This window comes from Hippichthys cyanospilos, chromosome 13, assembly GCF_059441005.1.
Source record: "Hippichthys cyanospilos isolate Australia breed blue-spotted pipefish chromosome 13, RoL_Hcya_1.0, whole genome shotgun sequence".
Lineage (NCBI taxonomy): Eukaryota > Metazoa > Chordata > Actinopteri > Syngnathiformes > Syngnathidae > Hippichthys > Hippichthys cyanospilos.
The window spans coordinates 16191964-16207673 of NC_142381.1; the positions used below are offsets into that span (position 1 = coordinate 16191964).

Here is a 15710-nt window from a genome sequence, read left to right on the forward strand (position 1 = left end):
ATGGACTTTGTTTGATCAACATGGGTTCCTAATGTGAACTTTCTGGAACAATCTGGTATCAGCCTGTACGCACTGAAACAGCTATTTTCAAAGAGACAATTTGTTTTGATTTCGAATCACGGGACAAATTAGACACAATTTGGTTAACATTAATCTTTATTACATATGATGCTCAACACATATCAAACATTCAAATTTACATATAAAGATGTGCAAATTACTCTTCTGACTGTTAAACTTGACTCTTCTTCATGAAGTATATTGTACATTCATTGGCCACATCATTATATTATATCCTCCAAACAGCTTTGCTTTTTTATTCATATTTATACTTACTGATGATGGTGACGTTCTTGTATTGCATCAGGTTATGGTTGAAAAAGTTCAATAGTCATGTTTTGATGCATTATTGAGGGCAGAGCTGTTATTGTCTCACATAAGTGAAATATTTCCAGGTATAATTGTTAGTACAAGATGCTGATTATGCTAATGAAAGCCTACTGTAGCTTCAGCTTTATATGAAAAAAAAAATGTTATCAGTAAATCTCACTTCATGGCATATACAGTCAATTATATTATTTCACAGTGGAATCAGTCAAAAGCACATGAGAAATGAAGAAAGGGCACATTTCATACTCGGATTTTTCCATTAAAGGAAGTTTGTCTCTTAAGGAGATGGTTATGTTATGTCATACAAATAAAGTATATTCCATGCTACTTAGCAGGGTGTCGAACACTAGAAAGACTCCCGAGCCATTTAGGTGCATTTGTCTTAAAAGTGCTCATTCAAATGTCAAAAATAAAACACTTGTTTGCTTGCTGTCACTTCACGCCGGTGAAAGTTAGTAGAAAATCCTCTAATTCAAATTCCTGGATGAGGTTAAGGAGCAAGCAGAGGGAAGACTAAAGAAGCTAAGGGAGAGAAAGGACAAAATATGAACAATAAATTATGAACACTTCATGTTATCTGTTAGTGAAGCCAAAAATGCAATTTCGCTAATCATTCTTGGAGATACTTGTTAAATTATGCTAGTCACAGTCTGTAATAAAAAAATAAATTTAAAAAAAAAAAAAAAGGGCCACAGCAAGACGCCTTTGTTATGAGACACTTACTGGAGATTGCATTGGGGACTCTGACACATGTTAATAAGTAAATACATAAATTCTGCCTTTTAAAAGATCAAATACTGTTGTGACTGCCATAGAAGTAGCAACAATTTGCTTATTATTGTAGTTTGCACTCGTTTTTAATGTGGTGTCACAATACTTAGAGCTATTAAAATTTGGTTGAATTTTTTTATGGATTTTAGAATGATTCTAACTGTATATTATTTGCACCTATAAATAGTCTACACGCCCCTGTTCAAACATCAGGTTTTTGTGACCATAGAGGTGAACAGGATGTCGATCACTAAATTAAACCATAAATATCTTTAATAATAATTGATTTGAGACCTAAAATTGTTCAAGTGCTCTGAATTCCATCTTCGCGACAAGAAATATTCTCAGTCTTTAATCCTCTTTGATTACTATTACCACAATAAGACATTTACAAACATGTAATTTTACTCTGGAAAAAACACTTTTTTTTGCCAATTTTCTGACATAATATGGACCATCTAACATATACTTATAATTAATATCTTTAATAATCGATTGCTGAGAGCATAAATTATCCAAATGTTCAGAATTTTCGCTTCTCAACTAAAAATATTCAGTCTTTAATCCTCTATGAAAGCAGACAGATTAGCATTGATAATAGTAGGACATTTAATCAATAATAAAATATACAGTGGTACCTCTACTTACATAATTCATTAGTTCCAGAAGTAATTTCTTCACGGTAATTTTTCATAAGTAGAGGCGCTTTTTATGTGTAAATAGCCTAAACCATTCTAAGGCCCAAAACGTTGATAAACCCTTAAAATAATAATATCAATTGTAGCAGCTGATACTGATGGTGTATTGAAGAGAACTTTGTTTAAGTCGTTTTATATGGATGCTTTTACTTCACATTTCCAGACATCTAGGAGGCATAATCTATTAGTTGACAGGAGCAAGAAAATTAACTTTTGCATCATTTTGAGGTTATAAGTGCACTTAAGCTTGGATTTATGGGTCATGTGAAGTACTTCCTGTGCGTTGTGTCGTTCAAGCCTTCGCGCTAATGTGCTAACGATGTGCTAATGATGACAACGTTGGACTTGACAGCAAGCAAGTTAACTAGACATTCAAGAGAAAGGAATTATCATTCATAACAAGAGGAAATATTTTTCCGAAGATGCATTTTGTCACCTGAATCTTTCGTAACTTGAGACGTTCATACGTAGAGGTATTATTGTAATTATTTATATATATATATATATATATATATATATATATATATATATATATATATATATATATATATATATATATATATATATATATATATAAAATAAAAAATAATCAATGTCATAATTTCTGCACTTATATTCCTAATCTTAATGCTAATATGTATTGCTCAACTGATCCATTATTAGATTTTAAATGAAATTAGTAAAAGCCCACTGAAAATTTTAAAGGCACCGTTGGAAGAACATTAAACAAGCTGCCCCGAGTATTGAAAACACTCCAGTGATTTGTTTTGACGTGTTTCGCATAGTCAGCATCAATACGGTGAGCAAAGCTAGCGTTATCATCGCTAAGTACACAGAGGATTACAACACACGCATTCAATATTCAGGCTCACACAACACCACGGTTTCTCTTTTTGAGCAGCGCTGATGTTGATGGTTTCCTCGGATGATTGTTCTGTAAATCAACTGAAAAGAGATACAACAACAAAATATGGCGGGAGGTAAACAAACAAAGGATTTGACATGCAAAAAGATGACATGAAAAGGAATGGGATGATGTGTTCTGCAGCAGTGCTTCTCATATGGGATCTCGTGAAATCGAGCTGTCAAAATTAATCGACGACACATCGATTCTCAAATTTATGGACAGCTACTTTAATAATGGATTAATCGTTTAGAGCAGGATTGTCAAACTCACGCAGGGAGGAAAATTTGTTCCCAAGTGGGCCGGACAAATAAAACACTGGTGTATGTTAATATAATATACTGTATTCTTTTTTGATACTGTCCAAAAAAGTACAAGTACAGCATCACTATTTATGATAAAACATTAATATTACTATTAATCATAAAACATTTGAAGTTTTTCATTTATTGAAACAGAACCAGCCCGCGGGCCATATGTTTGACACCGCCGGTTTAGAGCCATTGTTTAACTTCTATTTATCGAAATCCTCAAATTTCAGTCTCTCAACGGTAACTATTCTGATCTCTGGCTTCCTTCGTGAAAATTGTTTGTTTATCTTTTGTGTTTAATCAATAAAAGATATTTGATTTTACTTTGGGAAAATGATGACGGAACCAGAGTACATCGTTCTTGTGTAGTATGGGTTAATACTTGTTTTTTTTTTAATCACTAAACAAGACACAATAAACATCAGGAATAGCTAAATGAACTCAAAATGAAATAAAAAGTTTTTTAATAAACTTTAATGTGAAACAAAATTTGATGTAAATCATGTGATGGAATAATCGATTCTAAAAATGTTTGATATTGACAGCCCTTACGTGACATCAAAATTCTAACAAGGTTTCAACAGAAATCAGCAAATTAAATTTTTTAATGCAGAGAATGGAACAGTTAATCTTTTCAAACTACGAGCAAATTAATTGGAACTTGCTGCAAAATGTTGTATGTGTTTATTTTGCTATTTTTCATACAAGGCGAATGATCCAGAGATAAAACAAATAATGTTATAAGCTGTTTTCTGGAGTTGTCAAAAAAATATGCCTATAGATAACACAGATTTATTGCATGTGTTACCTTCCCCCAAATGTATATAAGGAAAAGAAAATGCAAAAAAAAAAAAAAAAACCATAGCGGCATAAACCTGCAATAGAAACTGTTATGTCATAAATGAAAATTTGAAAAGCGTCGATTAAATTGCGTCTATTAAATCCTCCTGACATATGGCGCGTCCCCCCCGCGCAAAATATCTTGGTAGCGCGAGGTCAGCGGTACGTAAAGACAATTGTCGGCGCCTGTTAGCGTCAGGCCGTGTGAAAGCGTGACACATCCGAACGCGTCTGGGAACACGGTGTCGCTGTCAATCTGTCCCCGGACGAGTACGGGAGCAACGCGCGGCTCCTGGGAGGATGTCGCAAGCTCATTCATCACGCGCCGCATTCATCGCGTGTCCTTATTTGGCTTTGGCTGGAGAAAGGCTCCTCCCAGTATGTTCGCATTTAGTTTTGTCACATTTTGTGACGGAACACATGATGTTTGATGAGTGTTTTTAGTGAGTGAGGAGTGAGTGAAGGCTGTTTTTATGACTGGGTGAGTGAGTGAGTGAGTGAGTGAGTGAGTGAGTGAGTGAGTGAGTGAGTGATGACAGATGACAGAACAGGTGATGTTTTATGAGCGAGTGAGTGAGTGAATGAGAGTTGTTTTTGTGATCGTCCGTGTGAGTGTATGTTTTATGATTGATCGAGTGTATGTATTATGAGTGAATGGGTGTTGTTTTTGTGAGTGAGTGAATGTTTTATATGTGAGTGATGTTTTAAGACTGAGTTCTGTTTTGTGACAGAGAAGGTGATGTTTTATGAGTGAGTGAATAAGAGCTGTTTTTGTGAGTGAGTCAATGTTTTATACGTGAGTGAGTGAGAGCTGTCATTGTGAAGGAGTGAATGTTTTATGAATGTGAGTGGATGAGTGATGTTTTATACATGACTATTTTTTATAAATCAATAAAAGCTGCTTCTGTCAGCAAATGAGTGAATGAGTGATGTTTTATGACAGAGCTGTTTTATGAGGAAGTGAATGTTTTATGATTGATTGAGTGAGTAAGTGATGTTTCGTGAGGGAATGTATGAGTGAGATTTTTTGGTGTGTGAAATGTTTTATGAGTGCTGTTTTTGTGAATAACTGATGTTCATAAATACCTCAATGTAAGCTACTTCTGTGAATGAATGAGTGAGTGAGTGAGTGAGTGAGTGAGTGAGTGAGTGAGTGAGTGAGTGAGTGAGTGAGTGAGTGAGTGAGTGAGTGAGTGAGTGAGTGAGTGACAGGGCACGTGACGGTTTATGAGTGACGAGTGAACGAATGAGAGCTGTGATGAATGAATCAATGTTTTGTGAGCGAGCGAATGTTTTGTGAGTGAGTGAGTGAGCGAGTGAGTGAGCGAGCGAGCGAGCGAGCGAGCGAGCACCGCTGTCTTACTTTTTCTTGTCCTTGTCCTTCTTGAGGGGTTGCGAGGCACCTTGGAGAGCCTGGCCCATCAAGGTCTCAGCGGCAACCCTCCTCCTGTTGAACGCGTTCATCTCTTCCTCCAGCTCCCGTCGTTTCTCCTCCAGATTCTTCTTTTCTTCCTGGTGCAGCCGTTTGAGCTGCTCAAATCTCTCGTGGAGCTGGAGGCCGGGTACAAAATATAAATCTGACATATGTTTGCTGATGTGATATCCGTACCTCTTTTTCCTTCTCTTTCAGCTCGGCTTCGGTCTCCTTGACTTTGTTGACGAACATCTGCCTCATTCCTTCCTCCTGGTGTTGCAGTTCCCTCACAAACTCCTTCCGCTTGGCTTCATATGTCTCCTGCAGGCTGCGGGCCAAGGAAATTGCAATTTTATTCCAGTTTAGTCATCGTCAACTTGTGACTACAACGGTAGTGTTGATGCTAGTACTACTAAGCAGCATTTCTAGTTTCCTTTTATCGAAAGCGGATCTCACCTGAAGGACTGGCTGTTGGGGTCGGCGTCCTTGAAGCCCATCTCCTCCAGCTTGCAGCGTCGGTAGAGCTCATAGTGGCGAGTGTGCGTTTGCTCGCGAAGATCCTCCATGTTCACGCGAAGCAGCATCTCCCTCAGCTTCACAAAATCACAGTGGTTCTCATTCTCCACTGGAGGACAAAGGAAAAAGGGAATTCAAAATCCTGAATGACTTTTGACAAGAGGGGTTTGAACTCACCCTGTACCGATCCCCAAGGGTACATTCTTGCTTTGACCGTTTTATTGCCTACTTTGATGTCTTCCACACTGCCAACGACAGCAAATGGTAGGTGAGTCTGGAATAGAAGATGAAAACCACTGCTGTCGCATTCTGAGTCATTGTGCTATGCTGATGAATGAAGCCATCTATTTCGGAATATTAGGGCAGCAAAAGTTGTCATTAAAAACAAGTCATTCTGGGGCCGAGAAAAAAACTGCACTAGCTATGCCACCTAGCGGCTCTTCTCTGCATCTACAGTAGCTGGTCCCAAAACAACAACACTTGTTGAGGACTTATTTGGATGTTTATAATAGGAAGGGCGTGAGTGGTGTTTTTCGTGAATGAGTGATGTTTTTTGACTGCGTACTGTTTTGATGACAGAGCAATTGAGTTATAAGTACGTTGAGTGAGTGAGTGATGTTTTTTGACTGAGTGCTGTTTCTATGACATAGTTGGTGAGTTATGAGTGAGTGACTAAGTGAATAAGAGCTGTTTTTGTGAGTGAGTGAGTGAGTGAGTGAGTGATGTTTTATGACAGAGAGCTGTTTTGGTGACACAACAGGTGATGTTTTATGAACGAGTGAGGGAGTGAATGAGAGTTGTTTTTGTGATTGTGAGAGTGTCTGTTTTACGATTGAGTGAGTGTATGTTTTATGAGTGAATGAGAGCTGTTTTTGTGAGTGAGTGAATGTTTTATATGTGAGTGATGTTGCGATGTATGCGAGCGAGCCCCACATTCATAGAAGAGTTGATTTCGGCCACCGCCTCGTCCTCTGTGGGAAACTGGTAAATCTGCACTCCATTGCTGACCAGTTCGCTCATGATCTTGATCTTTAACCTGTCGAGCTCACTCCTGGACACAGTATCTGCCTTTGCAATAATGGGGATAACGTTCACCTGCAAGCAAACAGCAAACCTGAATTATTGTACTAACCGGAGATAGAGGGCAGACGCAGCAATCTGAGGTCACCTTGCTGTCGAGCTTCTTCATGGTGACGAGATCCAGCGACTTGAGGGAGTGGCCGTTGGGAGCAATGAAATATAGGCAAATGTGGATTCTAGTGTCATGGAAATTGTACAGGGAACGTCTTATTTTTAGCTCCTCTTCCAGGTATGTTTCAAACTGAGCGTCGATATAATCTACAATGGGTTTGTAGCTGCAAAGGGAAACAAAAAAACAAACATTGGTAAAATGTTCACCAGTCATTCAATGCTTGCATCATTTTTCACATCAGATTTCCACTCAAGTGACATTAAAATCTTATTTTAAAAAACCCACAAGATTTCAAGTTCTATCAGATTATCGTACTTTTTTAAAAATACCCTTTTAACATCACCATCACCTTTCATCTTTGTTGATCTGATCCCCAAAGCCGACAGTGTGCACGATGGTCAACTTGAGGTTGACGTTGCTCTCCTGCAGGTCGTACGTTTGTGGTCGGAGAAGCACCACTTTCTCATAGTGACTGGCCTCTTCATTTTCAAACCTTGTATTGAACAGTGTGTTCATCAGGGTGGATTTACCTATTCCTGTCTCCCCTGTAGGAGAAGCACACAAAGAAAAAAAAAAAAAGAGGTGCGAGATGATGTTTCTAATACAACGTGAATGTGTGGTCAAAATAACACTGAGCTTTGACTTGCCTATGCAGAGAATGTTGAAGTTGAAGCCCTGCGTGACTGTTTTGCTGACCAACTGATCTGGAAGACTGTCGAAGCCCACGTGGCCCCCGAGCTCCAAGGTTCTCTTCTCTTCATTCTGAAATGAAGGAAGACAGGATAGTAATCTGGCTTTCATCTTGGGTTGGTAGGTTTTTTTCTACAAAGAAATTTTGCTCAATTTTATTCTTCCGCATGGTGAGTTTTATTGTAATTCCACTGATGACCCATAGATGGCGGCAAATCCATTTATTTTACACTAAATTTCACTAAAGAAGAGGATTGAAAAGAGGAAGTATTTAAAATCCCCTTCGAGCCAACTTTTTACACCTACACTTAAAATGTATGAATGAAACAGCACTATGGTTTCTTTTTTTTTTCCTCCAAAAATGCTTTGCTCTGGTTAGGGGTACATGGCTGAAAATATATCTCACAGCGAGGTAAATCACTTCATTAATTTGAGAACCCTTGACATAGACTATTAATTGACCTACAGAATTTGTATACATAGTGAGACGTGCCGGTCCATACTGATGAGAAAGTGGCATTTTCAAGCGGCTCAGCACGAAGACCGGGATGTGTTCAATACAACATTCATCTGCCTTGGCCTCTTCAACACTCACACACAAAGAGGTCTTTATCTCGATGTTGTTTCATGGGATGGGAGGCTATCCAAGCTGCTGAACTGGTGGTACCCATCAGCAGCCCAGTCAAAGATGCTACATTTTATAAAGCATCCTCGAAAATCTTATATTTGTCAGAAAGTCTTTGGGAGCATTGCTAACTATTAAAGCAATTCACTAGCTTTAGCTGTTTAGCTGTTGCTAAACAAATCCACCAATTTCACTAATAGGAGAACGTTGGTATATTAGTACGACAAATACATCTTAGCAGTGAGACAAAATTGTGCAATAGTTGATTAGTGTGCTTTTTGTACGACTAAATTCGACTAAATTCTACAAGCATGTATTGCTTCAATAGTAGTAACTAATAGCGTGCAAACCAGGACAACGTTTTGACTTACTGGCGACATACTAGTAAAATAAAACTATAAAGAGTGTAATAGTATAGAACTCAAAGTGGTAGTCCACCTTTTCAGGCCATTTTCAGCAATAAAATGTTGATATTTTGTGTATAATTTATTTGATTACTAATTTATTTTTCATGAACAATTAATATTTTTAACAACACGTTTTCACTTGCTGTTGGTTGGAAATATCATTGCCTTTACCCCGGACTCAGGACCAATCACGGCTCGCCAGTTGTTCATGTGACATTCACAAGCTCAGCTTTGATGGACGACTTTCACATATTTGTTGGGCAACCATATTATTACTAGAAAGACAACTGTGAGCTTGTAGTCCACCAGTGACATAAAACTCGATTAGTTAGCAACATAATTTGTTAGTACCACTAGTAGTGCACAGTTGTCAACTCGTACACTAGTTTGGTTCAGTGGTAACATTTATGTCCGACTCGTGGGTAGTATGTCATACAGGAGATGAAAAATTACACTTACTAGTGCAAACATCTTGACAACAACGGGACAACTTTAGCAAAGCTTGTGCAGTATTTTGTCCAATCATTTTATCTTTACATCAAAGGCATTCCACATCAAAAGAAAAGCATTGTAAGAAGACACTAGGGAACTGAAATTTCACCCAGATAGTGACAAGATGTCAAATTCCAACATGGCATGACCATGTAGTTATGACATTGCCAGGAGTGTGTCATCCTTTGGCTAAAATACTGAAAGAATTATGATTAAAACGACTCATAAAATGTCAAAATATCGCACACAAATTTGAAAATAATAGAAAATACAAACAAAGCCTTGGGCATTTTTATGCAATTGGAAACGTCCAGTAGGTTTTACGTGCTTACAGAATGGGCTATATTACTAATGTTGTACGGTAGTTCACTAAGATTTAATGACATACTAGGTCCAAAGTGGTTCAAGTAGTGGAAATGGCGTTAAACCCATATAGACAAGAGCATTATAGTTAGTACAGATATCAAGGATATGGATACAAGCGGCCCACTGGCATATTTGTCCGAAAGTCTCGGAGCATTGCTGAATGTTCACGCAAGTCACATGACCCTGCTGCAATTTATCCTCTTAACTGCGTCGCTGCATGCTGTCTCGTTACGTTCAAAAGAGTGGTTCGTTTTGGGCATTCTAGCGTGTATGCTAGGTTCCGAGCATCGTGCAAGGATTTATGCACAACCATAAAAAAAGAGGTCTTCTATTTTGAAGGGACATCGCATCATTTCGCTAAGTGCTACCGCAGGAGAAAATCCGCATTTATCTCCGAGTCATTGCGCATACGCACTCGCAAAACACCGCCATCCGTTTATATGGCATGATACAACTAAATGCGTATATAGACGGCTTTACTCACAGGGAAAACGTCCACTTCGCTGGCCGCCATGGTCACAAGTGTCTCCCTCCTCATCACGGATGCACGTTGCTTTTATATATGTCCTCTTGGTGGCAACACCCCGGGAGTAGTAGAAAACGACATGGCAAGCTCTCCTTCCATTGGTGAGCGAGCCCAGTGCAGCGTCACTCAACAGTGGCGCTTGTTTTGCACGGAGTAATCCCCATAAACTGTTTTCCCAGGCAGGGCCTCTGGATGTAGCTGTTGCCATGGCAAACGAGCTAGGGTCTAGAAGAGTTGCCGTCCATGCTCACCCATGTAATAATTACTGGATAAGGACAAGATTTTGAATGAAAAGTTGAGAAGTGATCTCAATTTGGTGTAAATTTGCAATACAGTAAAGCCCGAGAAAAATGTTTTTTGTTGAGGGATTTCTGATGCAGACAAACTGGGAGTGTCACAAAAAATAAGGGGGAGGGGGCACCGGAAGCTAGCAGGTTGGAGGGGCGCGCACACAAACCCGGAGGAGATCATCTCTGCATGCACGGAACGTGCATTTCTCCTTGCATCCCGATCGGACTACAACGTGATGGCTTTGACCCAAGAGTCCGTTTTGTCATTTTTACTGGAACGAGGCGGTAAAGTGAGGAACACCGAGCTGCTCGCCCATTTCGGCGATCTCATCCGCGGCGGCTCGCCCGCCGACAAGCAACACAATAGGGAGCTGTTCAAGAAGTTGGTCAATAGTGTGGCCGTGGTTCGCCAAACGGACGGGGTGAAGTTCGTGGCGGTCAAGAAGCGGTACCAGGACTTTGTCAAAGATGTGCTGCACGAGACTTTGTCCTGTTCGAACTCACATTCACAAGTGGAGAATAACAATGCGTGCCATCCGTCGCACTTGAACTTGCAACGAAGTAAGTCAGACACGACTCTCAAAGTGTTGAACGTTTGCAGGAATCAAGTTGGCAGTAGGTCTTCTGGAGCTGTGTTTGCTGTTGTAGCAGTCACCTCTCCTCCAACAGCAAAATCTCCATCCCACCCTCATCTTCTAGTTTATAATGAAGACAACCCCCCACAAAGTTGGAGAAGCGGTCGTGCAGATGAATTGCAGTGCTCTGGGTCGGTGCCCCTTGACCCTCTGGCCCACGAATGGCTGGTAAAGTGTGCCGCCGGGCTCTGGGGGCACATCCACGCCATGCTCCTGCAGGACGCCCGCCTGGCCAACAAGAAGGACTTCATGTCAGGCTTCACAGTGCTGCACTGGGCCGCCAAGGCCGGCAATGTCAAGATGATCCACAAGCTGATGGACGTCGCCCGGAGGAGAGGGGTACACGTGAACATCAACAGCAAAGCCCACGGCGGCTACACGCCTCTACACATCGCCGCTATACACGGCCAGATGGAGGTCATGCTTCTTCTGGCGCAGCGTTATGAAGCCAGTGTCGATGAGAGGGACAATAACGGAAAGAAGGCTCGACACTATTTGGGGGAGGGTGTATCGGAAGAGGTCAGGGGGCTCGTGGGAAGTGACCTGCTATCTAAATACTGGGACAAGATGGATGACGATTACCGGGAGCAGCCAAAAGGTCTCAACACTATCAGTAAACTGTTCCAACCACACAAAAAGCAGAAGCATGCAACAAGAGTCGGTCAGGAATAGTAACGGTAATAACCTCATAGCAAACTAGTAATACCAAACCCTGAAAAATTTGCATGGGTGTAATTGATGAAAATTGTTGTATACGTAGCATATTACTGATGAGGCAAAATTGTGCAATAGTTGTTTTGTTTTTGTTATGTTTTTTTACTTTGAGCACTTCAGTGAGAACTAGTACTTTTTTACTTTGAGCACTTCAGTGAGAACTAGTGGATATGTCTTACGTGTAGCATCTATTTGTCATATATTTGTTAAAACATGTTCTAGGAGGGACAAATGCATACTAATGCATGAACCTTAAACCAAAAGAGCTGTTTGATCATTAAGTCACTGTTTACTATTTTGTGTTTATAATTAACTCAGTCTTACACACGTTTTTATAGTGTTTTTTGTGATTCCAGACATTCAAACACATGTATTCATTTATATCGTTTTCATTTTTAAAGTGTTTGTGAAAGGAGAGGCTGAAAAAAGCTAGTACTGAATTAAGTACAAAGGTAATCGATTACTTCATACATGAAAGTAATCGATATTGGTTGCATTAGTACTTTAGTATCCAAAGTAAGAGATTTATTCACTACTTAAATGACAATTGGGGTGCGGGAAGAAAATAAATAAACAACGCATAGTAATATTGACCGCCGCAAGATGGCGGCCAAATCCCACTTTGTCTTTATGATGCTCCTCAACTCACCTTGACATTGTAATTTGGCACCAAAATTCCACAAGATGACGGTAATAAATAAATAACATACAGGCCACAAACAGTTTGGCAGTTGTGAATTTTCCTATGCGTGGATTATTCTCAAAAACATTTTGTTAACATTTTGCGGGGATAATTTGCAAATGTTTGCTGCTTTGAAACTACATACAAAATAATAATTGGTCAAGACAAATTAACTTCAATCTTTAACCTTCAAGAGTGAAGAGTTTAAATTAAAGCTGCCGAGGCAGCGTCCAAGGCTCGCCGCCTTACCCGATGACGTCGTAGGCGTGACGGTTGATTGGCGACACCTGCGCCTGTTGATCAGCGGCGCCACGTGCGCACAGTTGTAGCTTCAGCGCGGCGACACTTTTGCTTGGACTTTTCGACCCGGTCTCCCCCTCCCCTCCCCCGTTTATCGTTTGGACGAATGAAAAGCAAATGTTGACGTCAGTCGCCCTTCGTTGCTGTCGCGCCGTTCTGCTCGTTCTGCTGCTCACTTGCAGCCGCCCGCCACCGGTTCGATGCTCCGTGGGCCGCGCGGACTTCCGGAGCGACTTGAGCCCGTACGCTTATGGCACCATCTTCTCCCCGCTCCTCAAAGCTCTGTCCGAGCACGGAAGCTCCAGGTGGAACCCGGCGTTCGCGAAAAAGGCCAAACCTGAGCCTAAGTACATCAAGTATTTGACGGACACGGCGTTCAGGAGAACGTCCAGAGCGCAGAGGAGTTTAGACGGGAGTGCACGCTACAACGTGGTCAGACTCATCAAGCCGCAAGAGCAATGTCATGCTAAAAGCGATAAAGGTGAGCACCACGAATAAAATAGAACATTAGAAATCTTAGGAGCTGTGCCTGCCGGCAAAGTAAACTGAGAGAAATCGAAAAGGGAAATCAAGTCAAACATTTTCCTGACTATGTTTTGTTCTGCCTTACTAAAAGCAGTCGTCTAAATTGTTATGTAAATTTGGGGAATATGAGTTTAGAGGCAAAAAAAAAGCCCTTTTACATCATTTTGTCACTTGCTGTCAACTGAAAATGTGAGTTGTTCAGGGCTCTGTTAACGACCAATCAGCTCAGCTCGCGAGGCTCACAAAAATGAGGCATGTGATTGTTTACATCACATTTTTTGTATAGTTCCAGTCGTAAACGCTCAAAGGGATACTTACTACAGCATTTTAAACGTTAATACTTTGTTTTCATGTAATATTAATACCACGAAAAGCATTTTCCACATTGCTGTACACTCAGCATGGAACATCACATGACCAAATCCAGAGAGCAGGTGAGCAGTGATTGGATGTTACCTGAGCCCTTACTACGTGTGATGTCATTTTCAGACAACAGAGTGCAAAACATTTTTAAGATATTATTGTACTGACAAAATAATGATCAAATCATTTATACTAAAGGAATACGACTGTACATTGCTAAATTTAGTATCTTTTTAAGTATGTAGTGTATTTCCCCCACCAGGGGCGGAGCTCTAAGGTAGTCAAGGGTGGCCTCACCACTCTATTGGCTTAAAAAAAGGGGTCTCTCTCCTGGTTAATCTATTGCTTGTATTTGTTTGGAAAAATACATGGAAATAAGACTTGTAATTAAGTGGGAAATATCCTGATTTTTCTCAATTACTCAGCCCTTTTTTAAAATCAATAATTATCTTAGTCTGGTAACAGATTATGTGTATTGCCTTGTAATGTAAGTGTAATGTTTTTTTCCCCTCCCAGAGAGTTTCACACTAGATCTGTCCTACAGTCTTGATCAAGTTCGAGAAAAGGAACAGCTCACGAAAGCGACTCTGCTGTGCAGCTCAGCCCCCGTCGGCTCTGTGTGCTTCGTGAGCATCAAGGAGCAGGAGCACTCCAACAAATGTCCGTTGTGTCCCGGTATCCACCAAGCTGTAAACTTCACGGCCAGCGCCGATGACCCGAGAAATGGGAGCTGGGTGGAAGTGGATGTCACCCTGCTCCTTCTGCCGCCTTCCAAATTCCCCAAGCAGAAGGTTCACCTCCATGTCAACGTCATCTGCCCCGAGGAGCGACAAGGCGCTTCAGAGTTCATCGCGGGGTCACCGCCGCCGTTGCTGCTCTATCTCCATGATCACGGCAAAGCGCCAAGCCAGACCTTGTCGCCCACTTCCACAAACCCGCAGATGATTTTCAAAACCCACGGAGCGCAGCGAGCCAAAAAGCGGCGCAGGCGGGAGTCCTCGAAAAGCAAACGGGGCGATAAAAGCCTGGACATGCACTTGCCGGAACTTCTACCAAGCTCGGAGTTCCCGACGAGTTACTGCGCCTTGTACGATTTCAGAGTGCGCTTCAGCCAGCTCAAGCTGGACCACTGGATCGTGTTCCCGCCCAAGTATAACCCGAGGTACTGTCGGGGCATCTGCCCGCGGACGATCGGCTTCATCTACGGTTCGCCCGTCCACACCATGGTGCAAAACATCATATACGAGAAGCTGGACTCGTCCGTGCCCCGGCCGTCGTGCATCCCCTCTCATTACAGCCCCCTCAGCGTCATGATCTTCGAAGAGGACGGCTCGTACGTTTACAAGGAGTTTGAGGACATGGTGGCCACCAGGTGCACCTGCCGTTAAGATTCTCACCCTTTTCAAAATAGAAGATGTTCGGACCAGGCGCTGTGATTTCATCAATGGTTAAAATCGTTGTGCATAGAAGATGTTTGTTCTGGAGCAGGTGTGTTTACTGAAACAATGTATTTTAACATTGGGGAAGTAAGTGACACTTTTTGTTTTTCTTTTTGTTTGATGGCTTATGAGAGAGACGCAAACTTATCCAGTGTTTCACCTCTGCAATACGGTATCGACGTGAAACACTTGTAGTACGGTATTTAGTTTTGCTTTTGTTTTTTTAACTTTAGTTTTTGTTAACTTATTTTGCGTGGGTGTCTGTTTTGTTTAATTTAACACAGTATTAACTCGCCTGTTCTGGACCAAAAAAAAAAAATGAGGAAAAATCAGTCACAAAAATCTTATCAAACCTTTTACACGTTTTATTTCTGAGCATTACAGACCGTTGTCCACACTGGCTGTCTTCATAACGTCCACAAACAAAAGCTGTCCAGGTGCCCGTGTGTATTTATTACTTCTGGTCACTAAGTGACTGCATACCTATGAATTTGTACTGGTTAAATGTGACTACATGCATGCCAATGTGTATTTATGCAAATTATGTGAATTCACTGTGTGTCTGTGTTCAGCTTCTGGATATTCAAACTGATAATGTCGACACTCTGAAGAGTTGGGAA

General features: G+C 41.0%; 3 protein-coding genes across 4 annotated transcripts; 2 read left to right on the plus strand and 1 right to left on the minus strand.

The window, feature by feature from the left end:
* Positions 1 to 138: 138 nt before the first annotated feature.
* LOC148414024 (septin-8-A-like) lies at positions 139 to 10480 on the minus strand. 2 transcript variants are annotated; one of them, XM_088431016.1, is made up of 10 exons: positions 10101 to 10477; positions 7684 to 7798; positions 7386 to 7581; positions 7013 to 7199; positions 6778 to 6939; positions 6022 to 6118; positions 5785 to 5953; positions 5524 to 5656; positions 5278 to 5465; positions 139 to 912 (listed from the first exon to the last, which is right to left on the minus strand). In XM_088431016.1, exons 1-10 carry the CDS (start codon positions 10152 to 10154, stop codon positions 858 to 860), a joined length of 1356 nt encoding a protein of 451 aa, XP_088287142.1. In that variant the 5' UTR covers positions 10155 to 10477; the 3' UTR covers positions 139 to 857. The 2 variants fall into 2 exon arrangements, with proteins under 2 accessions (XP_088287142.1, XP_088287143.1); XM_088431017.1 differs by lacking the exon at positions 139 to 912 and adding an exon at positions 2440 to 2804 and having other exon boundaries at positions 10101 to 10480.
* Positions 10481 to 10588: 108 nt separating this feature from the next.
* Positions 10589 to 13179, plus strand: sowahab (sosondowah ankyrin repeat domain family member Ab). Its single transcript, XM_088431020.1, has 2 exons — positions 10589 to 11744; positions 13044 to 13179. Exon 1 carries the CDS (start codon positions 10669 to 10671, stop codon positions 11737 to 11739), a length of 1071 nt encoding a protein of 356 aa, XP_088287146.1. The 5' UTR covers positions 10589 to 10668; the 3' UTR covers positions 11740 to 11744; positions 13044 to 13179.
* gdf9 (growth differentiation factor 9) lies at positions 12794 to 15694 on the plus strand. Its single transcript, XM_088431019.1, has 2 exons — positions 12794 to 13244; positions 14168 to 15694. Exons 1-2 carry the CDS (start codon positions 12881 to 12883, stop codon positions 15037 to 15039), a joined length of 1236 nt encoding a protein of 411 aa, XP_088287145.1. The 5' UTR covers positions 12794 to 12880; the 3' UTR covers positions 15040 to 15694.
* Positions 15695 to 15710: the final 16 nt, after the last annotated feature.